The 17,631-nt window shown below is 40.8% G+C and overlaps 2 protein-coding genes across 4 annotated transcripts; both read left to right on the forward strand.

The window, feature by feature from the left end:
* Positions 1–4,438: 4,438 nt before the first annotated feature.
* On the forward strand, positions 4,439–10,130 carry LOC311507451 (NLR family CARD domain-containing protein 3-like). Of its 3 annotated transcripts, XM_084571787.1 has the most exons (4): positions 4,439–5,092; positions 5,614–5,718; positions 7,045–7,370; positions 7,601–10,130. In XM_084571787.1, exons 3-4 carry the CDS (start codon positions 7,097–7,099, stop codon positions 9,436–9,438), a joined length of 2,112 nt encoding a protein of 703 aa, XP_084427913.1. In that variant the 5' UTR covers positions 4,439–5,092; positions 5,614–5,718; positions 7,045–7,096; the 3' UTR covers positions 9,439–10,130. The 3 variants fall into 3 exon arrangements, with proteins under 3 accessions (XP_084427913.1, XP_084427911.1, XP_084427912.1); XM_084571785.1 differs by lacking the exon at positions 5,614–5,718; XM_084571786.1 differs by lacking the exon at positions 4,439–5,092 and having other exon boundaries at positions 5,406–5,718.
* Positions 10,131–10,222: 92 nt separating this feature from the next.
* Positions 10,223–15,880, forward strand: LOC311507453 (uncharacterized protein). Its single transcript, XM_084571790.1, has 3 exons — positions 10,223–10,297; positions 10,381–10,530; positions 12,463–15,880. The coding sequence occupies exons 2-3, from the start codon at positions 10,481–10,483 to the stop codon at positions 14,045–14,047; spliced, it is 1,635 nt and encodes a 544-aa protein (XP_084427916.1). The 5' UTR covers positions 10,223–10,297; positions 10,381–10,480; the 3' UTR covers positions 14,048–15,880.
* Positions 15,881–17,631: the final 1,751 nt, after the last annotated feature.

A 17,631-nucleotide genomic window follows, 5' to 3' on the forward strand; every position in this document is an offset into this window, starting at 1 on the left:
ATAATAATACATTTAATTTATAAGCGCCTTTCAAAACACACAAGGACACTTTACAAAACACAAGGACACAAAATAGTTTAACAACTTATAAAAAAGCTCTCAGTAGTATTAGAACAGCATATTAAGAATAAATAAGAAAACCTTTATTTGTCCCACAATGGGGAAGTTGCAGTTTGCAACAGCATGCAGAAATGACAGAGATAGAACAGATAATAGACATATTGCACAGACACATATTAGGAGTGCTCGCCATGGAGCCTAACAGCAGCAGTTCTTCACATTCAATCATCTCCTGGTTGAAGCAGTTTTCTGTGAATCCTGAATACAGTTTTTCTCGATTGTTTACACACATTTTCTGAAAGCATGCCTCATATTCTCAGAACTCTACACACAAATCCAAAAACACACACACAATGGGCAAAACCTCTCAATTCTCCTGCAAATTTAAACTTCACATTCAAAACAATGTTATTTCTTCTCAAAATGGTATTTTGTTTTCAAATGACACACACAAACCATCATATCAATAGACATTTATAAGAACCAGTTGAACACTGATGTGCTCAATGTAAAACACACTTCTCCATTCATCGTAATGACTTAGGCCTTTTTTGTTCAGTGTTACACTATATACAGACAGTATATACATAAGTGTGTTGTAATATAAAATATTTGAGAATATTGTTTTTATACTCAGAACACACAAATACACGGTAATAAATATATTTTATTTTTCCCACAAAAACAATGTACACAGTGTACATCCCAACCAACACAAAGTTCCACATACTGTACAATGGTCTACATACAAAACAGAAGAATTTACTGTATACAGTAAAAAAAAAAAAAAAAAAAACTATGCTGCATCCTGTCTTCTGTTTCGGTCTGGCCACAGCACCTCATCCACATCACAAGCAATGTTTTCCCTGGCCAAGCAGCGGGGGAAATATCGCCTAGCATGGCGAATCCAGCCATGAAAAGCATCAACTGCTATATCTCTACATGCGTCTTCCATAGCTTGGAGAAGGGGTATACGCGTTTGTGGATTTCGGTCATACACTTTCCATCTCCAGGCAGAAAAAAATGTATAAAATAGGATTTAGGGAGGGGGAATGTGGAGGGAGATAAACAACTAAAAAACGTGGGTGGGCAATGAACCAGTTACGAACCAGAGCAGCCCGGTGGAAACTTAGTTGTCCCAAATTACAACGTACCTGAGCTGCTCTGGGCCATCTATCTGGTCTGGTGGAATGAGTGTGTTGTGTAGCGTGTCCAGGAATGTGATCAGATGGGCAGTGTTGTAGGGGCCAAGGGTAGCATGGTGATGCATGACACCGTGGTGCGTAATCGCTGCACACATTGTGATGTTCCCTCCGCGCTGGCCAGGGACGCTGCCCGATCATATTCCTTCCCCTCCTTCGTCTTTTTGTGAGGTTGAATCCAACCTCATCAATGAAGATGAACTGGTGCTCCACTGCAGCCACCTCTAGCTCAAGGACTCTCTGAAACACACATGACAATATCAGAAATAGACATGGGAGTGGTCACTATTGTAAAACACAATCATTGTGATTACAATACTGAAATATGTATACAGTAATTTATACAGTGTTGCGAGTATGCATCAATTGTGGGATTGTATAGGACTCACTTGCACATAGTTATATCGCAATTCTTTGACTCTCTCTGAATTGCGTTCAAATGGCACCCTGTAGACCTGCTTCATCCTCAGATTATTTCTGCGCAAGACACGGTCCAGTGTTGATAAGCTTACCCTATCAATATTTTGAAATATGTCATTGTTTTCTATTATTTTTCTTTGTATTTGCCGTAATGTTATGGCGTTATTTTCTAGGACCATGTTGATTATTTCAGTTTCCTGTTCAGGAGATAGAAGACGTTCCCGACCACCTTGTGTTGGTAATCTTTCAGTTCTGCCAAACAAATACTGTAAATACTGTGTAGGAATGCAAAGTAGGAATACATTTCCCAAATACTTGAAACATACTTTATTTTTATAGAACAGTCCACAGGCATTTCTGTACTACTGTACTCATTGAGTACAGTATTGATATGCAGTACTGCAATTTTCTATTGAGAGTAGATTTCTTACCTATTCTCATTTCGGAAGGTCCGGATAATGGATGCTACAGTGTACCTGCTCAAATTTGGCTGTACCCTCATTGTTAGACCATGGTTGATCACATGGTCAACCAAAGTGGCTCGGATCTCATCAGAGATTACAGTCCTTGGCCTTCCTTGTCCTCGTTCTCGTCCTCCCTGTCCTCCTCCTCTTACTCTCACTCCTCTGGCTCTGGCTCTGCCTCTGTTTCCAGTGTTGGCATCCATTGCTCCAAAACAGAGCTCACCTGTTGCACTTTTTATGCTAAAGCTCTGATTGCTAATTGTAAACCTGTGTGACAGGTGTTTACCCATGTGATGAGTCAGTGTGCATAGTAGGACAACTTAACTTTAGAATTTGAATGGTAGTGTGTTCCTTGTGAAAACAAGAGATTTTCGTCATGAAAATTGTGCCAAATGCAGAGAATTGTGTGTAGTGTTGTGAAAAGTGTGTGTTTTAGAATAGCAATTTGAGTGTAAAGCAGGAATTGTGCTTGTAGTTTAGCAGAATTGGTTCAGGGGGTTGGTGCACGAGTTACATGTTGTGGTCATTGTGTCTCAAGTACCAGTTTTTGTGTGTAAACAATCGAGAAAAACTGTAAAATCTCTGCTTCATGAAATCAGTTTGCTCAGAGTGTCTTCACTGGATCATCAGCTGATTTTCTGTCTCTTCAATCTTCTGCTGAACTTCAGTCAATAAACGTCTGTTTCTCTGTTACTGAAACTGTTGATTGTGACACAGACTCAACAAAGAAACACTGAGCTCTGATAGAACTGAGACTCTATGAAAGAATCATGAAGAATCTGTGATGAACTGTGTAGGTAAGGAGGTCTACAGAGACCACTAGAGGGAGCTGTACTACATCACTGTAGAGATGCTGCTGTGTGGACTGACCGGACTGGTTTTCAAACTCACTACTATAATGTACAGTATAAATTGATTTTAAAATGATATTAAATGTCCTTTACTGTGATCTCTCTGGTTTATTGTTACTTCTGGAGAATTATCTGTTAATAAAACCTGATCACCCGGATGTATTCAGACTCCAGGGGCCGTATTCCTAAAGATTCTTATCAAAGAGTTGCTCCTAGTGGCCAAATTCTAAGAAAATTCTTAGAATCATGATGTTTTCTAAGAATTTCCCCTCAAAGGTAGGAGTAGACCCTAAAGATAAAAGGTATTCCTAAATAATCTCAGCTCTTAAGAGAGCTCCTAAGGTGAGATCTGTTCAGAGCAGGGAGGAGGACTTTTAGGAGGTTTAGGAATTTCTGAAGCAGAGGAGAAAATGGCTGAAAGAAGAGACAGGAGAGATATTCTCCAAACACTGAATGACAATCAAGCTTGTTACAATCGCAATATCACTGGAAATGAAAGTCATCACAACACTGAGGTATTTAGCAACAGGAAAAAATCAACCTGTCAAATCTTTCAAGAGTCAAATCTATGTCTTAAACACTTTTATTCTCATTGACCAGTTCATCCAGAAGCAAACACTGTTCCTCTGTCCAGTTGGTTTCGTACTTCTTTTCTTCTCCACTGCTGTTCGGTTTGTGGAAGATTTGAACACCAACCAACACTGCTTCTTCTAGGCCGGTTAGCAATCACAGAAACTGATGAAAGCTGAGACATTTTACCCTCGTTGATACCAGATGATGAAACATGACCAGCATGGTGAATGAATGGAAGCAGATCAATAGAACTATCAGCATGTGAATACTGTGGTAGTGGGAGTTTTCACACATGTTGTAGGATCAGTTTAAAGTATAGCTTACTATTTATTTATTTATTTGTAAAATATTCTACAGTCTTCATAGAGATTAGATTCTATCATTAAGTCTATTGATCTGACGTCCATTCTAGGTCTATTATCACCAAAAGTGTATTTTTATCTAACTTTTAGGATCAACCAATCACAACGGGGTCAACCAAACCTCCTCACTAAGATCAGAGTTTCTGTCCATTCCTTGATCAGAGTTCTCTGAGAATTTTCTGGAATCACTGCTAAACTAAGACTCCTAGCTAGGAATGTTTAGGCTAAGTTAAGAGCTCTGAGAGGATTCTCGGAATCTTTAGGAATACGGGCCCAGGTCCTGGATTGTGTAATTATCTGGAGACATACAGTCAGTGTTCATTATCTCTCCTGCATTCTGCGTCAGAGCGCCACACAGTCAAGTGGTTAAACCAGGAAGAATTCAACCTGAATCATGGCGTCATGTCCCCTGCTGAATTAAATGAGGACCTGTGATAGAAAAATACCACTGATTGTGTTCTATGCTCACCTTACCTTCAACTTTAGACTAGTTACACATAGACTTGTATAACAATCACAACTAAATGTATAACCTATGTGTAATTTGGTTGGTCGGTTGGATTTACAATGTTTTCTCACCTGTTCTTCTGCCTTTGCAAGGTCATTGCACTGAGGATGTTGTGAGCAACATGTGATAAGGGACTGATAGTACTCACATTACCATGGAATCCACATACCAAGATTATCTGTATAAAAGCTGTGTGTGTAGGGGAGACAGCCAGAGGAGCTTCTCTCCAAATAGAGCCCACTGTTGGCTTGCAGTTTTCCACTCTGGCTGATAGAGGGGACACTCACAATCAACCATTATGGCACAGGAGACAGGTGCATTGTGGGATAGAGAGAACTGTCAAAGCCTCTGTAGCAGTGTGAAGTGTGTGTTGACTGATCTGTGTGTTGTTTGATTTTAATCACATCGATGTGGCGTCTCTTTGTTCTGCTGGAGCTGTTGTGGTTGAACTGAGACAGAGTAGATCTGCTGGTCAGACAAGTTAAGAGCTCCAGACGGTGATTCTCAGTCAGTCTGCAGACAGAGGACTGATGAAGAAGAATAGTCTGCCGTCGTATTCAGTATACGTTTAGTATAAGTTTTCTCTTTTGTTTTGTTCCTGTACAGAAGAACTTTTTAACGAAACCTGCTGTTGTCACATTAAGCGACTTTGGTGAGTGAAGCTTCAGTTTTAATGTTGAGAATTATTGTTTATAACTTTATGTAATGTGAAAGTGAAAGTACAAGTACGTAACAGCAGTGTGTAGTCACGTCGAGTTTCAGACATCTATGAGTTGTTAACAGCTCCGTTGGTGATTATTTTTTCCTCTAAAGCTTTCACATGGTTTCATTTCAACAAATGTTAAAATGATCCAAAAATCTTAGAGATTAGAAGAAAAGTCAAGAAACTGAAAACAGATTTGTGTGTCAGAACTTTGTAGTTTTGTTATATCATGAATGAATCAAAATGGCAGAGATAATGAATACACCATGAAACAGAATGAGGGCAGTGAGCACCAAGTGGAGAATATATGACACAACGGGACGTCCCTCTGAAACTGATCAGAAGACAAAACTGGTCAGGGAGGTTTGTCGAGAGGCCAACAACAACAACATTAAACATTCTGACAAGAAATGGTTGCACATGTGAAAACTATCTCTACAGTCTTCATCGGTTTGTATCCTGTCTCCCAGAACCATGTGGAAAATGTGTTGAGGTCTGATGAGACTAAGACTGAACATTTTGAACAAACTTATGACCAAAGTTACGTTTGGCATAAAACCAACACAACACATCAGGTAAAGAACACCACACCCACTGTGAAGCATGGTAGTCACTGCATCATGGGGCTGCTGTTTGTCATCTGAATAGCTGAATAGCCTCAGTGATACGAGCTTCATGTTTTGGAATGATCCAGCCAGAGTAAAGACCTAAATCCTGTAGAGAATCTACCTGAGTAGAGCAGTGGACAGGAGATGAGTGACAGATTCTGCTATGAAACGTGGAAAAATATTCTAAATATGTGCCAAACTGAAAGACTCTTAGCCCTGCGATAAACTGACGAACTGTCCAGGGTGTACCCCGCCTCTCACCTGATGACAGCTGGGATAGCCTCCAGCTGACCCCGCGACCCTGAACAGGAACAAGCGGTTACAGAAAATTAAGATGAAAGACTCTCATGCAAAGAGACTGAGTGCTAGCCTGGTCGTTACCATCCTACGTTTCCGCCCGAAATTTGATTTCGGTCTGGCACGTTAGTCTGGCCCAATGTAATAGGAATCTGTCTCCGTAATGGGCGGATGCTTATTTTGAGGTTTAAAATCATTGGAGTTCCCTTAACCAATCGGCAACGTTTGGTAATGACGTATATTGTGCGCCGGAGTTCAGGCTCTTACGCTTACCACTTCCGCCTCCAGTTAAATAAATCAAACTTTTCCCAAAGCCAGTTGGAAGGAGAGCTACGACGTCCTTGCCATTTATAAAATTGACAAGACAAGCCTCTTGTTCTGGTTTTAATTCCGTGATGCTCTCGAGAGTTGAGACAACTTCGCGGATGGCTTCTAGCGTCTCTTCCTCCGTCGCCATTGTTGCTATGCTGTTGAACTACAAGCTTCGCTGGACTACAAGCAACTCGGCAGGAGAGTTCCGCTTCATCACTCAACTGTTCGCTGATTGGCGCGGACCGCGCGGTTACACGCGAACTGTGGAAGTGCAATTTGGCCAGACTCCGTGCCAGACCGAAATCAAATTTCGGGCGGAAACGTAGGATGGTAACGACCAGGTTAACTGAGTGCTGTAATCAAATTAAAGCGTTCAAGTAAGCATTAGATTGGAGGTGGGAACACTTTTTCTCTAAAATGTGTCACATTGGTTTTTAGTTGCATTGTGTGGCTTGTAACCAAAACTTAAACTTAAAGTAAAACTAATTAACTGTTTAATACACTGACTGAAGTGTTCTGTGTCAAAACACAATGATGAAGAATTAAGCTGAATTTTGAGTCTTTAAAGTCTAAAATATTTTGTAAGAAGAAATGTTTGCTTTTTGCTGTGTTGCTTCTTGCTGGTGAATATTTAAGGTTACAGACCAATTATGTTTGAGATGACACAGTTTTCCTCACGTACAGAATCCAGAGTGAAGCCAGAGCTTTGACCTTAAGAAGCCAATGAGGAAGTGAAATGGCTGTGAAAGAGCTGCTTTTTAAGACACTGGAAGAGTTGGGACATGAAGAATTCAATCAGTTCAAGTGGTACTTGCAGCAGCCGGACATCCTGGAAGGTTCCATGTTCATCCCAAAGAGTCACCTGGACGATGCAGACAGACAGAAAACAGTGGATAAGATAGTAGAGAACTACAGCCATCAGTCTGTGGAGGTGATGAAGAAGACTTTAAAGAAGATCAGCAGGAACGATCTGGTGGAGAAATTATCGAGCATTAGCCCCACAGGACAAGGTAAGCTGCAGGAGAACAAACATCACGTTGATACTACATCATCTTCCATACCGTACATTACATGTGAACCAGGTTCTGGATCCAGTGACTGACCTGTTGTCAACCTGTTTAGACCCAGCTTCAGTCTGAGGTCACTAGATCCAGATAGCTATTTACTTATCAACCACCTACTGCTTTGAAGCTGCTTAGTAGGAAACACTTTGTTCTGAACATGTTTGTGTTCTACTCAGATGTGACTCTACAACCACAACCTCCACAACTCATCACGAGGTACAAGACCAGGCTCCAGTCGAACCTCCAGACCAGGTTTATGCACCAACAAGAAGGATGGACAACAAAGAAGGACGAGAAGATTCTGGATGACATCTACACTCAGCTTCACATCACAGCTGGAGGAGACACACACTTCAACAGGATGTTCAGTCACTTTGAAATGGCATCTGGAAGACCTGCAGAACCTGAAGTCAGCAACATCTTCACACGCCCCTCTGGAAGGAAAAATAATATGAGAACTGTGCTGACCACTGGGGAGGCAGGAATTGGTAAAAGTTTCCTGGTTCACAAATTTGTGTTGGACTGGGCTGAAGATAAAAGCAGTCAGGATGTGCAGCTTATTTTCCCCTTCGCGTTTAGTGAACTGAATCTGTTCAGAGAGGAAGAACTGAGTTTTGCAGAACTTATCCACACATGTGTTCCTGAAACTGTGTACATGAAACAGGAGGATCTGAACAGCATCTTCACAGCTCTGCAGACGTCAGGAAACTCAGACTTTGACAAGAGCGAATACAGACTTGTTTTTGTGTTGGATGGCCTGGATGAGAGTCGCCTTCAGCTCGACTTCACGGCCAAAGTAAAACTGCCAGTTGATGTTACAGAGTCCACCTCGGTGGATGTGCTGCTGACAAACCTCATCAGGGGTAAACTGCTTCCCTCTGCTCGCCTCTGGATAACCACACGAACTGCAGCAGCCAATCAGATCCCTCCTGAGTGTGTTGACATGGTGACAGAGGTCAGAGGGTTCACTGACCCCCAGAAGGAGGAGTACTTCAGGAAGAGATTCAGAGATGAGGAGCAGGCCAGCAGGATCATCTCCCACATCAAGACATCACGAAGCCTCCACATCATGTGTCACATCCCAGTCTTCTGCTGGATCACTGCTACAGTTCTGGAGGATGTGTTGCAAACCAGAGAGGGAGGAGAGCTGCCCAAGACCCTGACTGAGATGTACATCCACTTCCTGGTGGTTCAGATCAGACACATGAAGCCAAAGTATGGCCCAGAAACAAGCATCCAGTACATTAAGACTCTTTCAGAGCTGGCTTTTAACCAGATGGTGAAGGACAACCTGATCTTCTCTGAGGAAGAACTGAACGTCTGCAGAAGTAGTTTCAGTAACATCTCAGTGTTTTCAGAAGTCTTCTCTCAGTTCATTAAAGAGGAGTATCAGCTGAGGACGGACAGAAACAAGGTGTTCAGCTTTGTCCATCTAAGCATCGTGGAGTTTCTGGCTGCTCTGTTTATGGTCTCAGACATTAATACCAAAAACATGAATGCTGAATCACAACAGCCTTCTCAAAGTCTACAAACTGTTTGTAGACAAACTCATCTGCCAGAGATCCACAGCATCACTATTGACAAGGCCTTACAGAGTCCAGATGGACACCTGGACTTGTTCCTCAGCTTCCTCCTGGGTCTTTCACTGCAGACCAATCAGATTCTCCTACAAGGCCTGACACAGACAGGAAGTAGCTCACAGACCAATCAGCTAATAATACACTATGTGAAGAAGAAGATCAGAGAACATCCATCTCCAGAGAGAAGCATCAATCTGTTCCACTGTCTGTATGAACTGAATGATGGTTCTCTCGTGGAGGAGATCCAACAGTCCCTGAGATCAGGAAGTCTCTCCAAAGATGAACTGTTTCCTGCTCAGTGGTCAGCTCTGGTCTTCATCTTACTGTCATCAGGAGAAGATCTGGACGAGTTTGACCTGAAGAAATACTCTGCTTCAGAGGAGGTTCTTCTGAGGCTGCTGCCAGTGGTCAAAGCCTCCAACAAAGCGCTGTAGGTGGAAACTATATCAGTTGTGATTCATCTCCAGAAATAAGAAAAATATCCTTGTTACATCCAAAAACTTTAAAGAAAGGCAACTGGACTTGAAGAGTTTCTAGAAGATGTTTCATTCAAGTCTTCAGTTCTAAAGGTCTGGTGGGGAGTTGGAGTTTAAACATCTGTTGGTGGTACACATCAGAAACTCACTTGATCAGAATCTGTTTATGATTATATACTTACCTGTAGTTGAACAAGACTGTTTGTCCCTGTCCTCTTTCCCTATGAATGGTTCTCCAACAGCCCATCATCAGTCAGAAGCTCCAGTTTCAAGCTCTGAATGGGGGTGAAACTTCTTGAGGACAGATGTTCAGACTGTATTGTAGATTGATGGCAGATTATATCTCAGTCCACCTCAACTGTTCATAGATGTCTTCCTGTCCTCCTCTTTCAAAACATCTGTCTTCTGGCTAAAATGTGAACGTAGTTATCTTTAAAGGAGTGTCCTTTGTCCTCCAGGTGTAGGTGGACCACTGAATCATTTCCTGATGAGCAGTCTCTCCTGAGTCTTGAACTAAATGAGCTACTTGGATGAAACATCTTCTAGAAACTCCAGTTGCTTTTCTTTAATGTTTTTTGGATATACCATGACCTGGAGAACCTTCTCAGACATCCTTGTTGTAGTTTCTCTTCTTTTCCTTCAGGTTGAATGGCTGCGATCTGTCCCAGAGAAGCTGTGAAGCTCTGTCCTCAGTTCTCAGCTCCCAGTCGTCCAGTCTGAGACATCTGGACCTGAGTAACAACAACCTGCAGGATTCAGGAGTGAAGCTGTTGTCTGTTGGACTGAAGAGTCAAGACTGTAAACTGGAGACTCTCAGGTCAGAATCCAGCTGCTTCATGTGCCAGCTTCATTATCTAACACTGGACAGTGGCATAATGTTATATGTTCTCACTGTTTCAGGCTGAGGGGCTGTAACCTCTCAGAGAGAAGCTGGGAAGTTCTGTCCTCAGTTCTCAGCTCCCAGTCGTCCAGTCTGAAAGAGTTGGACCTGAGAAACAACATGCTGTCAGGATGGAAGCTGCATCAAAGATGTACACAGACAACTGTGTGGTGAGATCAATATACTTGATTTTCACAATAATCCACCAGCTGATAAATGAATGACTTAAAATAGGGATTAGAACTGGGGTCCTTAACTTTTTTGACCGCGGGGCCCAGGTTTCTCAGTACAAAGTGGTCCGGGGCCCATTCAAATATTAACACTTTCATTTTAATTGATCCGCGTCTTGGTTTGATTTGTTACCAATAACTAGATCAAGATAGTGATAGTTTAACAAGCTAAAACCTTGTGAAATAAATGATATGATACACTGTGACCATCGCAAAGACATTTATTTATATCCTGTATGTAAACCTGCACATACAACAACACTGAACAGTATAGCAATTATAACATATCAAGTTGCTACAAGAAAAAATATAAAGGCTCAATATTTACATTTAGATAGACTCTCAAAAAACTGATGAGAAATTCAAATAAATACTATTCTGTGGTAACAAAATAAATACTTTCAAACTAATAAAAGTTTCAAATTAAATCAACTGTAAATAAAATATAAATAAAGTGCAAATTAAAATATTGCCTTATAACCTACTGATGAATTTGACAATTTAGCAGTCTTCATTTTTGCATGCCAGAACAAGAAGTTACTCTTCAAATCTGTGACAAATGAACAATAACAACAGTCACAATAAGGCTGCCAACCGTCCCTTGAAAAACAGAATCATCCCGTATTTAGAAACAATGTATCCCGTATTACCGTGAGAATCAAAAATAGTTTGTAAAATGTCAGTGGAATGAATGAACATTTACGGTAAACTTATTCCCAGGCCGTCTCCTGCTCTGTGACCAATTAGCTGACAGCGGGAATCCCACTCATCTCATTGGTCGAGGTACTGTCACTTACGAAGAAGATACTAAAAAAGATAATTTGTTTTGCATGTGTTCACTCAAAAATATGCATCTAATTCAATTCAGGTTCGAGTCAGATAGTTAAAAAAACAATCCTTTAACACACTAAAAAAATTACCGAACTTAATAAAGTCAGGGTTGCGCACAAATTTAGCCTTTTAGGAGGGGTTGGCATTAGCCTGGGTGTTCCCATACTGCTTTGCGCGCGATTTCATTCTCGCTGCAAAAGCAGTCTGGAAACCATCGCCCATATTTGCGCCTGAGATAGGGAACCAATCACAGAACGGGGGGGGGGGGGCAGCAAGACGATGACGACGTCTATGCGCGACACCGAAGCTTGTAGTGTGTTAATCCAACATGTCAGCGGACCTAACGTTACCGTTCGATGCAGCCTTAGACAGTGTTTTAAGTAGCTTAGAACGCAAGTTTATTTTAAAAAAAGAGCAACGTTTGGCGTTGAAAGACTTCATTGCCAAGAAGGATGTGTTTGCTCTGCTACCAACAGGCTTTGGCTATGAATCGCGCGCAAGGCAGCATGGGAATTACCAGGCGCATTTGATAGACATTCGTAGCGCCCAATAAACGGCTCTAGGCATTTGTAAAACCACGCCTCAAATACGAGAAAATGAACACGTAGTTTCCAGACCAGCTGCACATCTCATTGAGATGTGCAGTCGCGTCAGCCAGGCTAGGTTGGCATCACTTTCATCTTAATTTTTTCGTTTAAAAACTTCTACTGCTGCTCATTGGAGCAACTGGCTGACGCCTCACTGCCACCAACAGGTGGGAAGCTGCATTGCGGTCCCGCGGCCCTTGCGGCACACAAGTGCAGACCTGAAAGTTTTTTCATATTGGTTTAGAGTTTATACTTAAGAAAAACGTATGATTCATTTAATGAGGTGAGCTGATTTAATCAAACGTCAGGTCTGCAGCTGTAACCCTGTTTCTGGTTCATATGTGAAAATTATTAGAAGCTGATTTCATTTGTCAATGAGACTCTAATGAGAAAATGAAAACACTAAACTGAAGCCAGGAGTGTTGACTGAATCTGAAACTCTGCTTGTCTGCAGGACTGATAATGAGACACTGAAATACATCATCTCCAGAAGTATTCTGATCCATTCAGGATCTCCTTCTGTCTACCAGCTGAAACCAAAGAAAGAGAAGATTGGAACTCTGACTAGAATGACTGTTGGTAAAAGAAATGTGAACAAGATCAATAAAACCATCTTACTAGTTGGTGAATCAGGATCAGGAAAATCTACTCTGATCAACTCTCTGGTCAACTACACCATGGGAGTGAAGTTTGAGGATGAAGTCTGGTTTCAGATCGTAGAGGAGGAGAAAAGAAATCAATCAGAAAGTCAGACATCAGATGTGACCGTGTACGAGATCTTTGGTTTTGAAGATAAAACTCTGCCCTACTCTCTGACCATCATCGATACTCCTGGATATGGAGACACCAGAGGAATTGGACGTGATGTCACCATCAGTCAAAGATTATTTGACTTGTTTAGATCAGAGGATGGAGTTCATGAAGTTAATGCAGTGGGTCTGGTGATGAAGGCCAGTGATAATAGACTCAGTGATCGACTGATGTACGTCTTAAATTCAGTGGTTTCTCTGTTTGGAAAAGATCTGGAGAAAAACATCGTAGCTCTCATCACACACTCTAATGGAAGAAAACCTAGAAACGCTCTTGAAGCTCTTGAAGATGCAAAAATTAAATGTTCCAAAAATGAGAAGAATCAACCTGTTTACTTCCTGTTTAACAACTGTCAGGATGAAGACAGAACAGAAGAAGAAGAATACCTGGAAGGTGCTGATCAACTATCAATGAGAGGAATGAGAGAGTTCACAGCTTTTCTGGAAAAAACTGAACCTCAGAAACTGAAGAAAACTGTGGATGTTCTGAATGAACGTGTCAGACTGACAGCCTGCATCCAAAACCTGGAAGAGAGAATCAACCTGACTGAACTGAAACAGACAGAGATCAATCAGATTCAAGAAGCTCTGAAGAAACATGAAGAAGAGATGAAGATGAATGAAAAGTTCACTGTAGAAGTTGATGAGGTCTACAAAGATAAAGAACCTATTGATGGTGGGATGTGGTGGTTGTTTTTCCAAGCAGCTGTCTGCTGTAAACATTGTGAGGAGAACTGTCACTATCCTGGATGCACAATGACCTGGTATCCTGGACACTGTGAGGTGATGAAAGGAGGTCACTGTACTGTTTGTACCAACAAGTGTCCTGTTTCAGATCATGTGAAGGAAAACTGGAAATATGTGACCAAGATAAGAAGCGTTCTGAGAACTACAGCAGAGATTAAACAGAAATATGAGAGAAATAGATTGGAAAGCATGAAGAAGTTGAGCCTTTTGAAAAATCTTGAGAAAGAAATGAATCAACTGACATCAGAGAAGTCCCAGTTCCTGGATGAGGCCTACCAACATGTTGTCAACCTGGAGCAGATCGCCCTGAATGTTGACTCAGTGTCCACTCATGTCCACTTGGACTTCCTGATTCAGAAGATGAAGGAGAGAGGAGACAGAGAGAAGGTCCAGAAACTGGAGGAGATGAAAAACAGAGTGGATGAAGGAACCAGAGCAGCTCTGAGATACATGAAGAGTAAACTGGATCTGGAAAATAAGTGAAAGACTCATTGATGTAGATGAACATCATGATTGTGATGTTTCTGCTGTCGACTCTCTTTAAACATGAATCAGCTGTTTCATTGTGATTGTGTTCAGTGTAATATTCAGTTCATATTTCCAATCAGAAACATGGTGGAGGAAGTATTCAGATCATTGACTTCAGTCAAAGTAACAACACCAACATATTAGTAGTGTTATCAGTTCTCAGTAAATGTACTTCATGTATCAACAGTAAAAGTATTCCATGAGGAAAATGTTCTATCAGTGTGATATGATTGTATCTCATATTACTGGCTTGTTGTTGTCATTCTAATCAGTTTGTACAGAGGATGTCACTCACACTGAACTCAGACACAGTGGAGAAATCTTCTGCTGTGCTGGAGCTCCATCCAACTTTAATACTTCAGTGTTTTTGAAGAGAACAGTCCTGAAATCTGATGTTCTTTGATCTGATTGATACCTTGGATTATTCATGTGTTCATGCTGGAATGACTAGTTGGAATATTTCAGATGACTCAGGCTGAGTGGAAACATTTGGATCATTGGTTCTGATTATGTTGTTGTGATTTTTTAAAATTCACTTTATGCTGTTATTCACATTCAATCATTTCCTGGTTGAAGCAGTATTCCTGAATAAAATCTCTGCTTCATGAAATCAGTTTGCTCAGTGTCTTCCCTGGATCTTCTAAATAAACTGAATTCATCAGAGATAAATCAGAAACATTATGAGAAGACAATTCAATAGGTTGTTAAACTCTGAGAATAAAGACACTGGTGAGCTCAGCAATATGAAAAGACCAGGGGCCTCATGTACGAACGTTGCTTAAGTACAAAAATGTTACGTAAGTACTCGCTCACGTAAAAGTTCAGATGTATCAAGAGTGAAATGTCCGGGAATTTAGTACGTGGCTACGCCAACGACGTGGCTGGCGTAAGTAGGATTCTACAGAATCCGATCCTTTGGCGACACTTAGAGGTGATGCCGGGAAACTGTCATCAATGTGAAAACTATTACTCCGACCGATCGGGACTGTGCCGGTCGACCCTGAGCAGATCCATGCCAGCAGTGTGGGACGGAATTATCCGCATGTCAGCCAGGTATATCAGATTCCCATACAATGCATCTGAACAGGTCAACATTAAAGAGCAATCTGCAGCGAGAGCCGGTTTTCTGACTGTAATCAGAGCTATCAACTGCACACACATTGATATAAAAGCGCCATCGCATGAATTTGTAAATGTCAACAGGAAACATTTTCATTCGATCAGTGTGCAGATCATACGTGATGCGCAAATGCAAGTAAACATTCCCTGCAAACATTTCGACGTCTAATAAAGGTTGAAACGACGTCTAAACGTACACGTCACCAGGAGGTCTAAAAGTAATGCTGAAATGCAAATTGAAACGACGTCGCGTTGCAACCTCGACGTCTTTTTAACGGTCGTAAACAACGTCTCCACGACGTCCCGTTGTAACACAGATGTCTTCTAAACGCGCATTATTCACCTTCTAAAAACGATCCAGTAAATATTCTGATATATATATTTTTTACAGCTGTATGTGTCGAGTTTTAGATGTTGTTTCTGCAGTGAAGTGGAGTTAAAAAGAGGTTGACAAATGCAGGTAGAGAAGATGTTGACGTTGCGATCTGACGTCTTTTCAACCTTCATTTCAGCATTACTTTTAAAGCCCCTGGCTGCGTCTAGGTCTCGACGTCGTTTTAACGTTTGTTCAACGTCGAAATGTTATCTGTTCAAACTGACTGATTAACTGTAAAAACAATTACAGTGTTTACATATAGATAATACATTTAATGAATAATAAATGATATTAAAAATATTTTTTGCTATAAATTAACACATATAAATACAATGTATTAACAGAACCTACCTTTGGGGGGAAATTATAAGTTTGACAACACAAAAGTGCAATTTCTTTAAAGTTTTATTACACAAACAATCAGAACACTTGAAAAACTAAAAAATAATGAGACCAACATGATTCTTACACATACAGCTCTGGAAAAAGTTAAGACACCACTTCAAAATGATCAGTTCCTCTGGTTTTACTATTCATAGCTATGTGTTTGAGTAAAATGAACACTTTTGTTTCATTCTATAACCTACTGACAAAATTTCTCCCAAATTGGAAATAAAAATATTGTCATTTAGAACATGTATTTGCAGAAAATGGCAACAGGTTAAAATAACAAAACAATTCTGGTGTTTTCAGACGTTGTATAATGCAGTGGAGTGGAGATCCTCACTCTGTCATGTGAAGCTTGAAAAACATTTGAAGTATATTACTTAACAATTCTTAAACACATCTTGGGAAATTGTACACTGTTTTACCATCTAATTCACCTACGTACATACTACATACATCACATGAATGTTAAGTCATGAAACAGACATAAATTGCTTTTTGGTTATATTTACATAGGCCAAAAAGTCCCAGATAATGATAAAATAAAAACATTACATGATTTTAAATAGAAGAAGCATTGTTGATAAACAAAGCAGACAATTAGGCATTGCATTGGGAGTCAAATTTTTATGTTCACAATCCACTGAATATTAACATTTTAACAGCTAATCAATAGATTAGGCTACCATTGTTCTTTTATTTAGATAAATTAACATTTTCAAATTATCTTGGGGAAAAAATGCATTTTCTGGACACCTCCGTGTCAGCTGGTCTGTATAAGTCCTTCATTGATTTATGTCTGGATTTCTAAACTCCAATAGTCCAAAAATATCAGAATATTAGACAGAAAGCACACTGCAGAGCCCTGTTTCATGTTAGCCGAGTGAGCAGCTAGCTTGAAATCCACTCGACAGTTAAACACATAACGCACGGTCGGTCAATGCCACTTTTTAAAACACAGAAAGTTGCATATGAACCCACAGTCTATGATATGAACACATATAAACCGTCTCTAATGTTTTATGTCAACGAACTTACCGAAAACACTGTTCGGTACGTGCCGTGCTTGCTTCTCTGCAGTCGTGTTCCGCTGCCAGGTTTGAAGTAGAAGGTCCCGCCCTTTTCGCCTCTGATTGGCTAGAAGGGCTCTCACCCGATTGGTTGTATACATTTATTTTTTTCATCTAGTTGGTTTGTGGTCGAGGCGCAACCTAGACCTATTTTAAACTCGTTTCACGGTAGAGGTTGCCCCTTAGACCTGCCGTCAACCCCCAGGTTGATGAAATGTTTGCAGGGTTGTGGCAGCGTGCCAAAGAACACATTTTACGCATCCCCACTCCAGTGAGTAGCGTCTCCAATTCTATTTCTGTGAAGTTCTTCTTCTTTCCCGTCTTACTCATTCTTATGTTTTCGTTTTCTGATCACGCAGAGATGGGAATCTCAGGTGCAGAGTCAATTTAAATATAATTTCCATATTTAAAATGGGCGTGGACAGAGATTTGCATATTTAAAATGATCGTGGACAGGGAGTTGCATATTTAAAATGGGCGTGGACAGGGATTTGCATATTTAAAAGGGGCGTGGACAGGGAGGAGTCGGGTACGTTCAATCGGGATGTACAAAGGAAATGTGCTTCGAAATGCTTCTAAATCTGAGC

Source organism: Chelon labrosus (genome assembly GCF_963514085.1).
Source record: "Chelon labrosus genome assembly, chromosome: 22".
Lineage (NCBI taxonomy): Eukaryota > Metazoa > Chordata > Actinopteri > Mugiliformes > Mugilidae > Chelon > Chelon labrosus.